The sequence below is a fragment of the Poecilia reticulata genome, chromosome 7 (assembly GCF_904066995.2).
Source record: "Poecilia reticulata chromosome 7, P_reticulata-male-v2, whole genome shotgun sequence".
NCBI classification, from domain to species: Eukaryota; Metazoa; Chordata; class Actinopteri; order Cyprinodontiformes; family Poeciliidae; genus Poecilia; species Poecilia reticulata.
Window position 1 is genome coordinate 9,817,101 of NC_088836.1, and position 15,441 is coordinate 9,832,541.

Sequence of the window (15,441 nt, forward strand, 5' to 3'; positions counted from 1 at the left end):
TTTTTGGTGATTCTTAAGAAAAAAAAAAAAAAAACCGAGGAGCGAATTACCCGGATGTGAATGTCAGTGTCGGAAACTGTCAGAAGCAGGTTGCACGTGTGGACTGAACATGAGCAGCAGGCCAGTGGAGGCGGAGAGGCCTGATGAAGGACAAAATCATTCTACACACTCCGCGTTTTTGCTTGGTTTAAACAGTTAAGCACACCCAGACAGGAGGACATTTAACAGCTGCTGGAGGAAGGTGCGGCCGTTAGCTTAACGGACGGAGCTCAACTCACGGCAAGAGGGAGGAAGGTTCTGGCTCCGTGTCGTTGTCGAGCCGGTGTGTCCCTCCGGTTTCAAATTCTGCGCCCCCTCAATACCTGGAGTTTCTTAGTTTGGTTCTGGAGAGTTGGACTATGGCGGACTACCTGATCAGCGGGGAGACCAGTTACGTACCGGAGGACGGGCTGACGGGACAGCAGCTGTTCAACTGTGGAGATGGACTCACATACAAGTAAACACTAGATAAACACCAATAACTTGGGTTTAAATTTGACGTTGCTCGTATTTGAAACATGGGGATTTCTTAACAGAACGTCATAGTTTAATATTAAAACGGGATTACTTGGTTAAAAATGCTTTATGCCTCCTGTGTTACAGTAGTATTCACTGTTGGGTATTGTATGAATGTCACTCCTTGTAAATTATTATTAGAAAGACCTTTAAAAGATGTCGGGGTGATCCTAACAACGTTTTGAAATGCGATTATTTTAGTGTTTTTACAACTAGAGCCAATATTTAATCTCATTATTGCTCTGTTACTGTAGCAGTTTGTTGTTGCTCAGACCACCCTGTGATGTAAAGATCCCCTGGGTGCAGAGCCATATGGCCCATGTGAAAAACCACCAGTGCTTGGCTTACCGGCCGACACTCACTCTGTTTTCAGCTTTATTTCTTGTTTAACTGGTCTTCTGAAAATATAATACACTGAGGTGCTCAAGTATGAAATTCATGTCATAGCTTGAACTTGCTCAATGAAGTTTGTTTTATTATGTTTGCCAGTCATAAAGATTAGCTTAGTCTTTGAATCGAAGGATCTTAATGGTCTGGAAATTGTAAAGCTCTGTGGAAGTGTGACTATATGCACTTATAATACTACTATCTCTAAACTTTATTCTCTATCCCATTATCTATCAATCTTGCCAGTCTGCTAACTATCCTTTCTTGTCATCCATTCTTCCAGCCGTCTGGTTTAGATTCATATTTGAAGCCTTATCATTGAAGGAAAAAACACACACACACACCAACAAAGGCATAAATTCAGAATAAACTAATGCAAGTCTGAAAATGTAGAGATTTTGATGTGAAAAATGTATTGGAGCTCTGTGAACTTGGAACAACACAAACAGATCAAACTAGTTTTAATTCTATTCAATTTGTATCTCCTATTTGTGTAAAGAGGCTGGGTATGTTTAAGCAGCCAGTGCTGGCTTTAAGTTTGGACGTTTTTAACTAACCTAGGTGTGTAAATGCTTAGTTTCTAAATCGGTTAACTCTACTTTATGAGGATGAGTTTATGAAGCTCCTAGGATGGATAAATGTGTAACCAGCTATTCTTTCTCTCCTTCAGTGACTTCCTGATTTTACCTGGCTACATCGATTTTACAGCTGAACAAGTGGTGAGTAAATATGGACAAACAGGCTGCAGCCTCTCCATTACGCTCCGACTGGAAATGATCGGATTGCACAAAGTCTGTATAATTCCAGATAAATTCTTGTTGGTTTTCCCCAAGTGTGACATTAAAAGAATGAACGGGTGCGTGAGCCATGTTTCAGCGCTGTGAGACGTGAACTGAAGTGGCTAACACAGATTTGCAGGCCAAGCAGAAGTATTTTGACGTGCGTCTCTCGTTCAGGACTTGACATCAGCGCTCACCAAACAGATCACCATGAAGACGCCGTTCATCTCGTCCCCGATGGACACGGTAACGGAGGCCAACATGGCCATCGCCATGGCGGTGAGCGATCGCAGAGACGCAGGGCTTTCTTTAGGATGCAGCGATGCTCACTCACTCGCTCACTCACTCACGTGTTATTTTTGTCTCAGTTAACGGGGGGCATCGGCTTCATCCACCACAACTGTACTCCAGAATTCCAGGCGAATGAAGTTCGCAAAGTCAAGGTACTGAATGAAAGCGTCACTGTCTCTCTCTTCTTCTGCCGTTTTGGTTACACTTCTTCTTACGATGTAACGACTTCGTTTGATCTAAGATGTTTTCTTTGTTTTTATTCGTCCATCCCCATTTTCATCATTTCTCTGTCTTTATTTTGCATGTTTGTCCCATTTCCTGGGGAGGCAGTAATGTTGTCTGTTGATCCTTTTAGAGCACATTTTTTTTTGTTTTCTCCGTGTTGCTCGTCTCCCAGCTGTAGAACGTAGTCAGTGATTGCTTTATGTTCCCTGTGTTACTCTCTCCGCTGCCCCCCTCCGATCCTTCCACATCCCAATTCCCGGTTTTCCCACGCTTCCTCCCTCCCTCCAGCGGTACGAGCAGGGCTTCATCACAGACCCAGTGGTGATGAGCCCCCAAGAGCGAGTGCGAGACGTCTTCCAAGCCAAGGCGCGCCACGGCTTCTGTGGCATCCCCATTACAGACAATGGCAAGATGGGCGGCAAGCTGGTGGGGATCATCTCGTCCAGAGATATCGATTTCCTGAAAGAGGAGGACCACAACCTGCCACTAGGCGAGGTGAGGAATATTCATAAACTTAAAACATTTGTCAGGTTTCAACAAAGTTAAATGTTTTTTTTTTACCTTCTGTTGGGCTCAGTAGCTATTTTAGGCAGTTTTGAGTTTAATCATTTAACTGTGTATTGTTTGCTACAGCGCCCTGCTAAAGTATTTAGAGTGCTTTTGTCCCAATACAAAAACTTTATTTGAAATGGATGTGATTAGAACTAACTTGTTTATCTAACTTTAAAGAGTTGTCAAAAGTGAAACCAAGATTCCTAGCAGAGGTCTGACAAGACCGAGCCAAGGAACCAAGAATCTGATCTGGATTTGTAGTCTGAAGTTTTTGACCAAATAATAGAACTTGAGTTTTGCTTTCATTGAGGTGAAAGTTTTTTCCCATCCATAATTTAACTTCAGCTAAACAGTTTAGCAACAGCTGAAGAGAATCATTTGTACCATTTTGCATTTTAAGGGGCAAATAAATCTGGATGTAATCAGCAAAGTAAAGAAAGGAAATATAATTTTTTTTTTTTAATCTTACCAAGAAGCTGTAAATACAAGATAAACAAAACGGGCCCTAAAATTGACCCTTGGGCAACACCATACTTTAAAGATCTGGCCCCAGAACAGGATTGGTCAAGATGAACAGAGAAGGTTCTGTTTTCTAAGTAAGAGTTAAACCATTCGAATACTGAGCCCCTCAGGCCAACACAGTGTTTTAATCTATGTCAGAGAATCTGATGATCTACAGTGTCAAATGCGGCGCTCAGATCTAGAAGTAATAAAACTGCAACGTTGCCTGAATCAACTGTTAAGAGGAGATCAGTATACACTCGGAGCAAGGCAGATTCAGTGCTATGAGCAACTTTAAACCCAGACTGAAACTTCTCAGTTATATTATCTTTTAAAAACATTTCAAGCTGAATAAAAACTAATTTTTCAAGAATTTTAGATAAAAAAGGCAATTTAGAAATGGGCCTGAAATTTGCTAGGTCACTGGAGTCTAGATTGGGTTTTTTAAGAAGGGATTTGATCACAGCATGTTTAAGAGTAGATGGGACACAACCTGACTGCAATGAGGTATTTATCACCTTAAGAATATAGCTGTCAATCAATCAAAATCTTTGGCCAGATTTATAAATTGTTGCTTACAGAAATGTTCTAATTTGACAAGATTTGTGCTTCTTTGTGAAGATTTGGGAAAATCTTTCAGTCTCTATATGCGTGTAAAAGGTTGAGATGAGTTCTACAAAAAGCCATCTGAATATAAATGTAGGACACATTGTTTCTGATTTGTCTCTCTGATTTGCTTTATGTCCTTAATATCACAAAAAAAACTTTGGGTTTGTGAAGTAAAAGATTATTATGAGGTGAATAAGTAATAATGAGTGTGCTGTTCTTACCAATATTTCAGGTGATGACTAAGGAGGAGGATTTAGTAGTTGCTCCAGCTGGAGTGACGTTGAAAGAAGCCAATGAAATCCTCCAGAGAAGCAAGAAAGGTGGAGGGGAAAAAAAAACACATTTTGCACAACTTGCTTCTTTTAAATGTAGCCAAAGTGAAACTCGGTGTGTTCACCTGGTTCCTGCTGCAGGTAAACTTCCCATCGTGAATTCGGAGGGCTCCCTGGTGGCCATTATTGCGCGGACAGACTTGAAGAAGAACCGGGACTTCCCTCTGGCCTCCAAAGACTCCCGGAAGCAGCTGCTGTGTGGCGCCGCCATTGGAACCCACAATGATGACAAGTACAGACTGGACCTGCTGGTGCAGAGCGGCGTGGACGCGGTCGTACTGGTGAGCACTTCTGCCTCTACTGGTGGTCTGCAGGGGCGAGGAGGAAGACCGTGTCTAGAGGCTCCAGAGTCTTTGCTGGACCAGTCTGGGGAACTATGGAGTTTGATTTCAGCGTCCGACAGTCGTTGTGTTTGTCTGTCCTCCCTCCTTTCCTTTCTGGTGTCCTTTCTTCATCGGGGCAAATCTCCACTTCTTGATTATTTCCCTATGTGTCCTACCTTTCTTCCTCATTTCCCATTTGTTACTTCCTTTTCTTCCTTGTGTCCAACTTCCCTGGATTCCTTTATTGTATTATACCTTTATTCCCTCTGTCCTCTTTCTTCCACGTTTTCTACTTTGCTTTCATTTGTCCTCAACTTGCATCTTTCCTTGTTTCTTCTGTCCCCTCTCTAGTTTTTCATACTTCAACTTATTCATTGCGTCAATCCTTGTGCCTCCTACCTCTTTTATGTCTTTCCTTTTCTTCTTCCTCCTTTGTCATCCGTTCCCTTCTTCCTCTTTTTTATCCTCCCTCCCTTGCTTCCTTCTTTGTGTCCCCCCGACTTTCCTCCTTACTTCATCTTGTCCTACCATTCATCAATTACATCTGTACACAGAGATATCTGCAATAACGTCACAGTGATGATGATGATGATGATGTGCTTCTGTCCACAGGACTCGTCTCAGGGCAACTCCATCTACCAGATCAACATGATCAAATACATTAAAGAAAAGTACCCCAATTTACAAGTTATTGGAGGCAATGGTAACCACACAGATTAATTTCTTCTTCTGAAATGTAAACGTGTGCTTGACTATCTCTGCTTCCCAAGTGAAAGTTTGGAAATATTGTTCTGGAGGCCATTTATTCTCTAAAAGCAGATTATTGTGATAGAAGAAGCATACATCGTATTTTTGTCATTAGCTTTGACAGGCAACGTATCAAAAATATAAAATTTCAGTGAAAAATCTTAAATTCTCTGAGTTCTGAGGTTCTGGCTGAGTTCTAACTGATCCTCTGTCGCCCCCTGTCTGTGGCAGTGGTGACTGCAGCTCAGGCCAAGAACCTCATTGATGCAGGCGTGGATGCCCTGAGAGTGGGGATGGGCAGCGGCTCCATCTGCATCACACAGGAAGGTGAGGAACACAGAAACGTGGCCAAACTCATAAAACACACAACTCCGCTCCTTCCGCTCTCATCTTTCTGTTTGATCCTGAAGTTTCAGTTCAGTTTGTTTAGGGGAAAATGGTGTAAGAATCTGCAAGTTTGTAACAAGAACACTAATGCTACATCCCAGATGGATGTGAAATACCTTTTCTTTGTTGTTGTTGTTTTTTTTTTTTTACTTCTTTTAATTTTTCTGGGCTGTGGTTCTTGTTTGTAATACAGGTGATAGATGGACAAAAACAAGTTGCATCCATTTGGACATCAGTTTGGATTCTGAAAGTGCCTTATTTGCAGTGAATGTACAGTTAGTGCAAAGTAAGCACTCAAATTGTGGTAATTGATAGTATTATATGATAAAGGCAGTTAAAAACGTCAATCTTAATATTTTTGGATGTTTCTAAACATGAGCTGTAAAATACTTCTTCAAACCAGGTGTGACACAAAATAAACTGGTCAGCACAGGTTGAAGGCTCCTCTACAGTCACAGCTTTTATTAAAAATTTCAATCCCTGATTTAAGGCTTTCTGGTAACAGCTTTGCATCTGTGGATGTAGTTTTTGGGGTTTGTTTGCTCCTGCGTCCATTGATCCAGTAACCATCCAGGTGTGACTCATGGTCTTCCTCCACCAACTTTTCTGACCTTTTGCTCTCTAGTGATGCAGCAGGATACCAAAAGTTGAAAGAAGGTTGAGGACAGCTCAAACTAAAGCTTCATCCTTTTATTCCTGAGTATTTTTGTTTTCTAAACAGGAAGATGAATGTAAATAAAGACTTTTTTCCTAAAGTTTTGAGCAGCAGTTTGATCACTTTCATGAATGCATATAAGGAGAGCAAAGATGTTCCTCTTAACAATGATTTCCTGGACTTTTTCAATCAAATATTTTATGGTGAGTAAATGAAAGGAGGAGCCTTTTAGCATTTTTTTTTGCCAATGCCTTTCATGCACACTGGAGGAAGTTCCAATGAGTGGAAACTGTGTCATCCTGACATTACGCACCATAAAATCAGGTTAGAACGTGAATAACTTTACTACTGAATGTCCTTGTTCCTGTTTCTTGACACTGATTGGTTGGTTTCAGAAACCTATCAGCCGGCTGTATTCAGCTAAATGCTGGCAGATGAGTAATACAGAGAGTTGTGGACACGGCTAGATATTTTTTGTGCTGAGGTGGCAGCTTTAATTTCCTCATTTTCACATGTAGCAAACACAAAAAAGCACATTATCAGCTTGTGTTTTCACTCGTGTATTCTTTTATCACTTCCTGCATTATAACACGGCATGCACTTTATTTTTTATTTTTAAATCAAATGAGCTTACATGAATTCTGTATGTTTTACTTTGATAGATCTGTAAAACCAGAAAAGAACAAATACCAGACTTTAAAAAGATGTGAAGAGCACAGCTGTAAAGCCCAGTCACCAGACTAGAGTTAAACATTTAGTCTTCCTTGGCCATCCACGGTAACTCCTTTGTCTCTGTTTTCTCAGTGCTGGCGTGCGGCAGACCCCAGGCCACAGCCGTTTATAAAGTTTCCGAGTACGCCAGACGTTTCTGTGTGCCCGTCATCGCTGACGGTGGCATCCAGACTGTTGGGCACATCGCCAAAGCCCTGGCTCTGGGAGCATCAACAGGTGAGGATGACGATGGAAATACGCTTGGAAATAAGTTTTACACACGATGCGATATACGTCAATGTAAGTGTGCCTATGTGCCTGTAGCAATAGACGGAAATGTAAAAATCTGCAGTTCGAAGGTGTGTACCTTTTGTTTCGAGATTTTTTTTAGAAGTTGAATCCTTTTTATTTGGTTCATAGTTATATAGTTTTCAGATGGTGAACCAGTCACTCAACACACCATTGTAGCTTGAGTGACCATGTTGCATATTCTAAATAGATTTGCCCCAGAAACTACTTCGTGTGAAACATTTTTATGTGTATGTGCGCGCAGTGATGATGGGTTCTCTGCTGGCTGCCACCAGCGAAGCTCCTGGTGAATATTTCTTTTCTGACGGGATCCGGTTGAAGAAATACCGCGGCATGGGCTCCCTGGACGCCATGGACAAAAACCTCGGCTCCCAGAACAGATACTTCAGGTACGCAATCCACACGACGTCCTGCTGCCACAGTATTCTGCTTTTCTTTTTTTTTTTTTACTCCCCCAGCTTTCGTCACATCTTCCTCATTTCATTCTCCGTGGTATCTAGACTGCGTCTTGTGGCACAGACTGATGAGCCTGCTAGAAAAGAGTGGCAGATATTTCAGGAAATGTCTGAAATGTCTTCATGCAGTGATTTTTTTCCCCACAGGAACTTCATAAAAACCAAAGTGCAGCAAGGAGGAGTTTTGCACTTGATCTTAATACAGTCATGACTACATGAAAGCGCATCCTCTTTCAATTAGGAGGCTTTACAGACGAGAAAAAAAAATCTGTTCTAGAGTATAAAAAGTTCTAGCATCTCAAATGTACAAAACCAAAACGGAAAAGATGTGCTTGAAAAGTTCAATCGGTGATGCCCATTAATCTGGGAGGGGTTGTAAGGGTATTCCCAACTATCATTCTGCAGTCCCACTGCAACAAATTTCTGACTGCCTTTTAGAAAAATAAGCTCACAGTCAAGAGAGGTAGTTGAGTAAAAACATTGGACTGCAGCCAGTTTTCTGACAATGTGAAGCAGTGCTATGCTCAGGGAATTAGTAAAAAGACTAAATAAATGTGGAATTAAAGACCAAAAAAGAGATTTTTGGATATGATGCATGTCAGAAGACTTTCTGTACCAGCTGTATGCATGGCAGTCAAGTGTTGATGATTTGGGCTTGTGTCGCATCCAAAGGACCTAAACCTCTTGCTGTCATTGAATCAACCATGAACACAAAACACACCATTTGTCCAACAGAACGGCTGAAAAAGAAAGGAGTCAAGGTGTCGCAAAGGCCTAGTTAAAGTCCAAACTTCAACCTGATTGTAAATACTGGTGTGGCAGCGTAAAGCTGAGTAGAAAGAAATGAAAGCAAAACTCCTATGGACACAACTTTGTGTCGCTGCTGTTAAATGCGGTTCATAATTTATTGGCTCAAACATGTTTTGTGTTGTAAACAGGATATGGTGACGTGGGCTACTGGAAGTCAGTTTTATTGTCATCATGTAAAGCCGTTTAAGTTAAGTAAGGTGTATCCTGACTGATCTGAAATCAGATTTAAGAAATGAATGAAGGTTACTGACATTTACCCAAGTTAAGCAGGTCTGACCCCCACCAGACTCACCTAACCAACTCTTCACTTTTCCATCTCTTCCTTCACAGCGAGAGCGACAACATTAAAGTTGCTCAAGGCGTTTCTGGAGCCGTGCAGGACAAAGGCTCCATCCACAAGTTTGTCCCCTACCTACTGGCCGGCACTCAGCACTCCTGTCAAGACATCGGCGCCAAAAGCCTCACCCAGCTCAGGTAAGGCTGCGCTGACACCATCAAAGTGTCGCTCATCTGTACCTCTTGTATCACCCAGTTCAGTGATAAGAGGTACAGATGAGCTTGGAGACGGTTTGTTGAGCCGTCAACATCTGGTGGCGTAACGGTTCGTTTTTTTGTCCTTCTAGAGCCCTGATGTACTCTGGAGAGCTGAAATTTGAAAAGAGAACATCATCAGCTCAGATAGAGGGCGGAGTCCACAGTCTGCACAGGTATATAAAACACACAAACTGGTACTTTCCACTCTGCTTTTACTCGGTTTCACATTCCATTGTCCTAATGATCTGCTAGTTTCATGTCTTCACCACAATCACACAAGCCTTCTGTTCGACTTCCTCTTGGTGCCTCAGTTTGGACGCTGAACGAGTCGTGTGATCTCTGCCTCTGACTTTCCCACAGTTACGAAAAACGTCTGTTTTGAGAGGAGCGGAGCGTTCAGCTGGAGTCCAGCGGATGACACTACAACTGCTTCCAAGACCTGCGTCGAATCCTGCAGCCGACTTCAGATTACACTAAATCACTGCTCTTCCAGAGATCCATTAGTCTTCCTATCAGTGTCATCTATGCATTGTAGGGGTGTGTGTGTGTGTGTGTGTGTGTGTGTAATGGAGAATGTTGAGAAATTAGCTTTTATTAATATGTGCATGTATGAGTTGAATGAGGGAAGTTCACTCCTATTGTGATGAGATTATCTCCATGTTTGTCCATTTTAAAGCAAAAGAAACAAAACTAAACGATTAAAGGCCTCATTGTTTTTCACACTTGTCTGTTTTTGTTGTCTAGAAGATTAAAGTCAAAATTCAGAAAGTACTTTTATTCCTTAACTACTAGCAACTTATATGTAAGTCAGTCTGCATATAATTAAACAAGCTTAAGAAGAAGCAGTTTGCGTCTAAGAATATACCTAACCTACCTTTGCAGTATTTAACCCTTTCATGCATGAATTATGATCATTTGTCAGGATTTTTTTTATTAAGGCATAAGAAAAAGGAATTTTTTTTTTTTTTTTTTTTGGTAATCAATTTTAATTTTCTCCAAATACAAAGTTATTTGAAAAATACATTAGTATCGTTCTTTAGGGGTTATCTGATGTCTTTTTTTTTTTTACCTGCAAGAGTCATCTATAGTAGGAGGGACCAGATCCGGTCCACATGCTTTTTTTTTTTTTGTCAGCCATATTGGATTTAACAAAAGTTTCTTGCATTTGCAGCTGATGGCAAGTAGTTGATAGTGTATTTTATTATGCATTAGTGTTCACTTCAGTGGTCTGTGCGCATTTATAACATAAAAATCCACAAACAAAAGAAAATGGCTATGGCTTTTCGATAGCTGTCCACTGTAGTGACCATTGTGCATGAAAGGGTTAAGAGTGAAGCAGCAATTTATCAGCCGGTTAGTTACTAGGGTCTCATTACCTGGAGGGGGGGTGGGCTCATATCCCATGAGGACTTGTTACAGCTTGTAGTGAGAAACTGAGTCTGCAAGGGACAAAAGGATTCAGCTGAGGGCATGTGGTGAACTGTTGGCCTTAACTTTGCTTGTAATGAAAGTCAGACGGGCAGTGAGGATATATTTTAATCTAAGGGAAGAAACGACTTGGTATCACCTAAACCAGAACTCTGCAACCTTTACAGTCCAAAGAGCCATTTTTATCCTCAATGCAGCCAAAAATCCTCATTTAGAGACGTACATTAAGATTTTATTTTACATACCTACTGTAGAAAATTTGTCATTTTTAAAGAACCAACATTTTAATAAAGTTTTAATAAAAAAAAAAACATCTGGAAGAAGATTGATGCATTGTTTTCCTAAAGGAAGTTACTTGTGGAAGATGTAAAAGAAAAAGTTTCCAACTTAATGACAAGAACAATGTTTTAGCAAATGCAAAACCTCAATCTTGTTTTTGTATCTATATTTAAAATAAAAAAAATATAAAAAATCTTAGCCTCGGACTACAGATGCTCTTTACTGCAAGTCATCCAAACTTCATGGAGAGTAAACCTACAGCACCTTGCAGGGAAGTAAAGACGTCCTTTATTATCCATCGACACAAAGCTCCCTTTACTCTGATGAGTCTAAATAACCTCCAGTGGAACAAATTGCCTTCTGGTGTCACCTAAACAGAGTCTGGCTGTGTGTGTTTTAATGTCTCCTCTCTGATTTAGCTGTTTGGGTTTGTTCATCACGAAGACCAAGAAACACAGCAGACAACAAGGACAAAGATGTGGAGAAGGTTATTTCATGGTTGGGTTAGAAAACTGTACCCCAGGCTTTGAGATCTGTTCATTTCTTCAGCATGGACAGCGAAGCTGCTTGGTCAGAAAGGATGGAGGTTCTGCTGTAGAAAGTTGGGTGGAGGTTCAGGAACTGTTTAGAACAACCATTGGCACAATGCAGTGGTTTAGAACAAAGCATCAACATGTGTTGGAAAATCCAAACGAAGACCAGACCTAAAACACATCAACAATCAGTCAGATCAGTTTTTATTTGTATAGTCCCAAAAGTACATTTACGTGAAAACTTTAAAAAGGTGCTCTTCAATTCCATTACAACATTTTGGCAGTTTAACTTTACACTCTACCACAGCCACCGAGGGCATTCATGATCTTGATTTATCCTGAAATGAAAATGTTTTCATCAGAAAAGCCACAAAAAAACACAGTTCTGTTTAAAACATGACAAAATGTGGAAAGGTTGAAACAACCATACTTGTTATGGGGAAAACTATTTTATATTTATTCAAGTCAAAAATTTAACTAAATAATGCACATGTTTCTTTACTGCTAAACCTCTAACAAATGACTGGTCCAAAGCCCATCATTAATGAGTTGCAATGAACCAAAGAACAAGCAAACAGCTCGTCTCCTCCCGTCTCACCTCCACCTTCCTCCTCCAGGTCTCCAGAGAGGATCAGATGCTCCTCTGAATCCTCCGGACTTTCCAGGCTGAAACCCAGACGGACCTGATGGGAGTCGTCCCCGTCACGCTCGGTTGGCCACACCTGTCTCACATCATCCATCATGAGGCGCTCAGATGTTTCTAATTAGACAGAGAGGAAGAGTACATCCACAGACCTCCATTAGCCTGGCAGAGAGATTAGCTTTTCCCATGAGAACTAAAATAAAAAAATTAAAAAACGGCGCTTCATGAAAGTTTACCACAGCCAGATGCTAGCTGTGCTACAGTCACCTGCGTTTACTGTCACAACCAGAGTTTCATTGTTACGGACACATCATTGCTAATGTCCCGTCAACGAAATTATAAAATATGTTCATTTTTCTCTTACTTAAAATACAAATTTCTATTGCCTACAAAACACAACCTGTATTGACAGTTAATGTTGGACGTCACTCACTTAACACAGTGCAAGCTTCGTATTTGAATGCATTCAACCAGGGGTATGAATCATTTTGTGCTCAACTGTAATGAATCCATGATGAATCCAATCCGAACCAGTACAAGAAGTGAGCAAAATGCATGAAATTACTGAATTATCTGATAGGAGAGACTGAAAACTCGATGGGTGTTTTTTTTATATTTTGACAGGTCAGAATATTTTATTGAAATTTAGGCAAGAAAGGGTAGCTGAAGAGTTCTTCTGCGTGTTTTATGAAAGGCCTGCGTAGAATATCTAAAACAGAAGGGATATATTTAGCTTCAAACTATTTGCATTATATTTTTAAATGGCTTGTGTATCTTCCATGTTTGTTTTTTTTTTGAGAACTCACTCTGCTGGCCTCATCCTAAAAACATGTTTTGTTCCCTTGGTAAAAGTTACACCATATAGTTCTAAAATCTGAAAAATGGAAATATATTTTAAATATTTTAGTTTAATTTCTTTAGCTTTTAAAATGAAACATTTAGTATTTAGAACTTTTACAGACTCCATCATTCATCTACCAAAAGTAGCTCATTATTTCCATTTGCTAAATGCCAGAAAACGTAGCGTGAACTGGTTTATGTTTTTTTATGTTTTTTTTGCAACTTTCCTTGAATCCAATTGGTTACATACATTTGGTCAGTATCGGGGATATCTGTATTTTAAAACGTGTGATTTGGGTCAAGCCCAAATGGACAGTGACCCTAAGCAGACAGAGTGGTTATAATGTGGGTTAAGCACAACAAAGTCGATGTTTTACTACAAAGCCCCAATCTCAGTTTTATGGAGAAGTTTTGTGGGAAGGTGTGAAGCGGCTATCAAAAGGTCCACCTGAGGAAGAGCCAGAACTCCAACAAACTATTGTGAGAAGTTTGTGGAAAGAAACCCAAAAGTCAAGACAGCTTAAAATAGTTATCTCTGATACTGAAATTTTTGAATTTGAGGAAAATTACAGCAAAAAAGGTCAAAAATATTTCTAAGTTCTATGGATTTTAGCAAATATAAATTATTTGGTTAATTTTAAATAAGCTAGACAATAAATGTTTGGTTTGATTTAACTTCAGAGAGTTTAGTAAACAAATGTGTGTTTTTATTCAGTGCATGTAAATATCTGGTTTCAACTGAAGGCCAAAACATTTTTTATCTCCTTAAACTGCACATGATAAAATAAGATCTACCAGCCATGGAGCTTATTTTAGGATGATTGGTTGAACACAGTGCTGTCAGATGTTCAAATGTTGCAATATTGATCTACAGCCTACACCTGCTTTGTTCAAACTTCTCCACAACTTTCTCCCTGACCTGTCTGCTACATTCGCTGGTCTTCATGTTTTTTCCCCCCTCCAATACAGGAGAGGCCCTCACAGAAAAGCTGAACTCTGTTATTTATAGAAATTAAGGCAATTCTTTACACTATATTTTATCTATTTATTCGTTTTCACAACTCTGCGTTATTTTGTATGATCCATCACATAAAATCCCATTAAAATACATCAAAGTTTGTGATTAGTTTGCGCAAAGTTAAAAAGTTCAAAGGGGCTGAATACTTATGCAAGTTAATGTATTTTAATGGGACCTGCTCAAATCAAATATGGATTTTATTGTGGTGGTATGAAAACACTGCTATCTGAAAATGCACATCCTTCCGTTTAAAAACAAAGAAAACATTTCATATGGAGTATTACCAACAATCAATAGAGAATAATAATAGAGAATAATAGACAGAAAAAAAAAAAAACGTCTGCCCAGAGGCAGAAGGGAGAGGAGGCAGGGAGTTAGTGGACAAAGGAAGGAAAGGAGGAGTTTGGTCTGCTCAGGAGAAGTGAAAGTGAAATGAATCTCTGGAGTATTTAAAGAGGAAGTTTGGACTAACAGAGCTGTTGGCAGGCAGCGCTGCGGAGGACGACCTGCTGCTCCGAGACGATGGTGAGCTCAACAACATTTCCTACTCTTCACACTCCACCGCTCATTTATCCACACACAAGCCCATGCAGAGGCTGCCGCTTTGTTTTCACTTTGATTTTATTCATTTGGCTCTCTCTCAAAGTCAGTCCGCCCTCTTCTTTTATTCTTCCGTTTGTCACTCATGTTAATATTTCACCTCACTTTTCTAATATTGGATCACTTCACTGCTTTAGCAGGCGGTTAAAATGAATGTCTCACAGGCACAAAAGTGAAAATGTTTCAGGCTGTGAAGGTCTGCAGTACAGCTGTCAAACTGAAAGTATGTTTAGGACGGTTGATCTCTTAGGTGTTGTTTAGGTCATTTTCTGTCAGTCAGTTTTCAGCCTTATTTAAGCTGCGGTGTGTCAAGCTTCCAGTCGGGGTAAATCAGACATTTAAATCTCTTTTTCAGTCGTCTCCTCTATCACCTCTCATCAGCCCTTCCTCGTCAGACTGACCTCTTGTACAAGCCCTTTCCTGCGTTTCTCCCCCCACCCCAATTTGTCTTACAAAAGATAATACATAACAGGTTTTTCAAGACAGAGCGCTAAATAACAGCACAGTGATACCGAGAGAGATAAGCCATCATGCAACATAAAATGAAAAAAAACATACAACTTCCCTGCTGGACTTCCAGACTGGTTTTTAAATATGCAGTTTCCCCCACTCTTTCTTCTTCTTTCTAATTGAGATAAAAGTTGTTTTCATTCTTTGACTCCGCCGTCAGAGACGCTGTTAGGTTGCGACAGACGCATCAGAGGCATCTTGGTGCCGCTCCTTCTCGTGCGCGACGCAAACTTCAAGGAGGAGTCACAGCTTTGGTATTTTCTTTAGATCGATCTAATCTGGCTGCTAAATCTGCAGGTCGTTTCTTGGAAATATGTAAAATGTTTAAAAAACAAAACAACAACAACAAAAAAAACAGGTCCGAACCAGAAGAGTCGCAAAAATATATAATCACTTTCTTGTAAATAGAAAAAGAAAACATTCAGAAG

The 15,441-nt window shown here is 40.2% G+C and overlaps 2 protein-coding genes across 10 annotated transcripts in view; one reads left to right on the forward strand and one right to left on the reverse strand.

Moving 5' to 3' along the window:
- impdh2 (IMP (inosine 5'-monophosphate) dehydrogenase 2) lies at positions 1-9,882 on the forward strand. 2 transcript variants are annotated; one of them, XM_008413216.3, is made up of 14 exons: positions 11-496; positions 1,613-1,661; positions 1,899-2,000; positions 2,090-2,164; positions 2,526-2,732; positions 4,132-4,219; positions 4,313-4,512; positions 5,167-5,257; positions 5,533-5,628; positions 7,148-7,291; positions 7,608-7,752; positions 8,959-9,102; positions 9,252-9,335; positions 9,523-9,882. In XM_008413216.3, exons 1-14 carry the CDS (start codon positions 399-401, stop codon positions 9,542-9,544), a joined length of 1,545 nt encoding a protein of 514 aa, XP_008411438.1. In that variant the 5' UTR covers positions 11-398; the 3' UTR covers positions 9,545-9,882. The 2 variants fall into 2 exon arrangements, with proteins under 2 accessions (XP_081464943.1, XP_008411438.1); XM_081608817.1 differs by having other exon boundaries at positions 1-496; positions 4,132-4,512.
- Positions 6,812-15,441, reverse strand: part of LOC103467125 (uncharacterized) — a 13,014-nt gene continuing 4,384 nt past the window's right edge. Inside the window, exons 2-4 of one of the 8 annotated variants that reach the window (XR_014088154.1) lie at positions 12,001-12,162; positions 11,388-11,490; positions 6,812-10,601 (exon numbers count right to left, since the gene is read on the reverse strand). Coding sequence is in view for 5 of the 8 variants with exons in the window: in XM_081608819.1 (XP_081464945.1) it covers positions 11,407-11,573; positions 12,001-12,162 (329 nt within the window). In the remaining 3 variants the exon portion in view is untranslated. Of the gene's footprint in view, positions 11,574-12,000; positions 12,163-15,441 lie in introns of all 8 variants that reach the window. The other 7 variants (XR_014088153.1, XR_014088152.1, XM_081608822.1 and 4 more) reach the window with 7 other exon arrangements.

Excerpts from the sequence above, each read along its gene's own strand:
- impdh2 (XM_081608817.1), top strand. The coding sequence starts at position 399 with ATGGCGGACTACCTGATCAGCGGGGAGACCAGTTACGTACCGGAGGAC. Across the intron at positions 7,292-7,607 it reads GGCTCTGGGAGCATCAACAG|TGATGATGGGTTCTCTGCTG; the intron begins GTGAGGATGACG and ends ATGTGCGCGCAG. Across the intron at positions 9,336-9,522 it reads GGAGTCCACAGTCTGCACAG|TTACGAAAAACGTCTGTTTT; the intron begins GTATATAAAACA and ends ACTTTCCCACAG.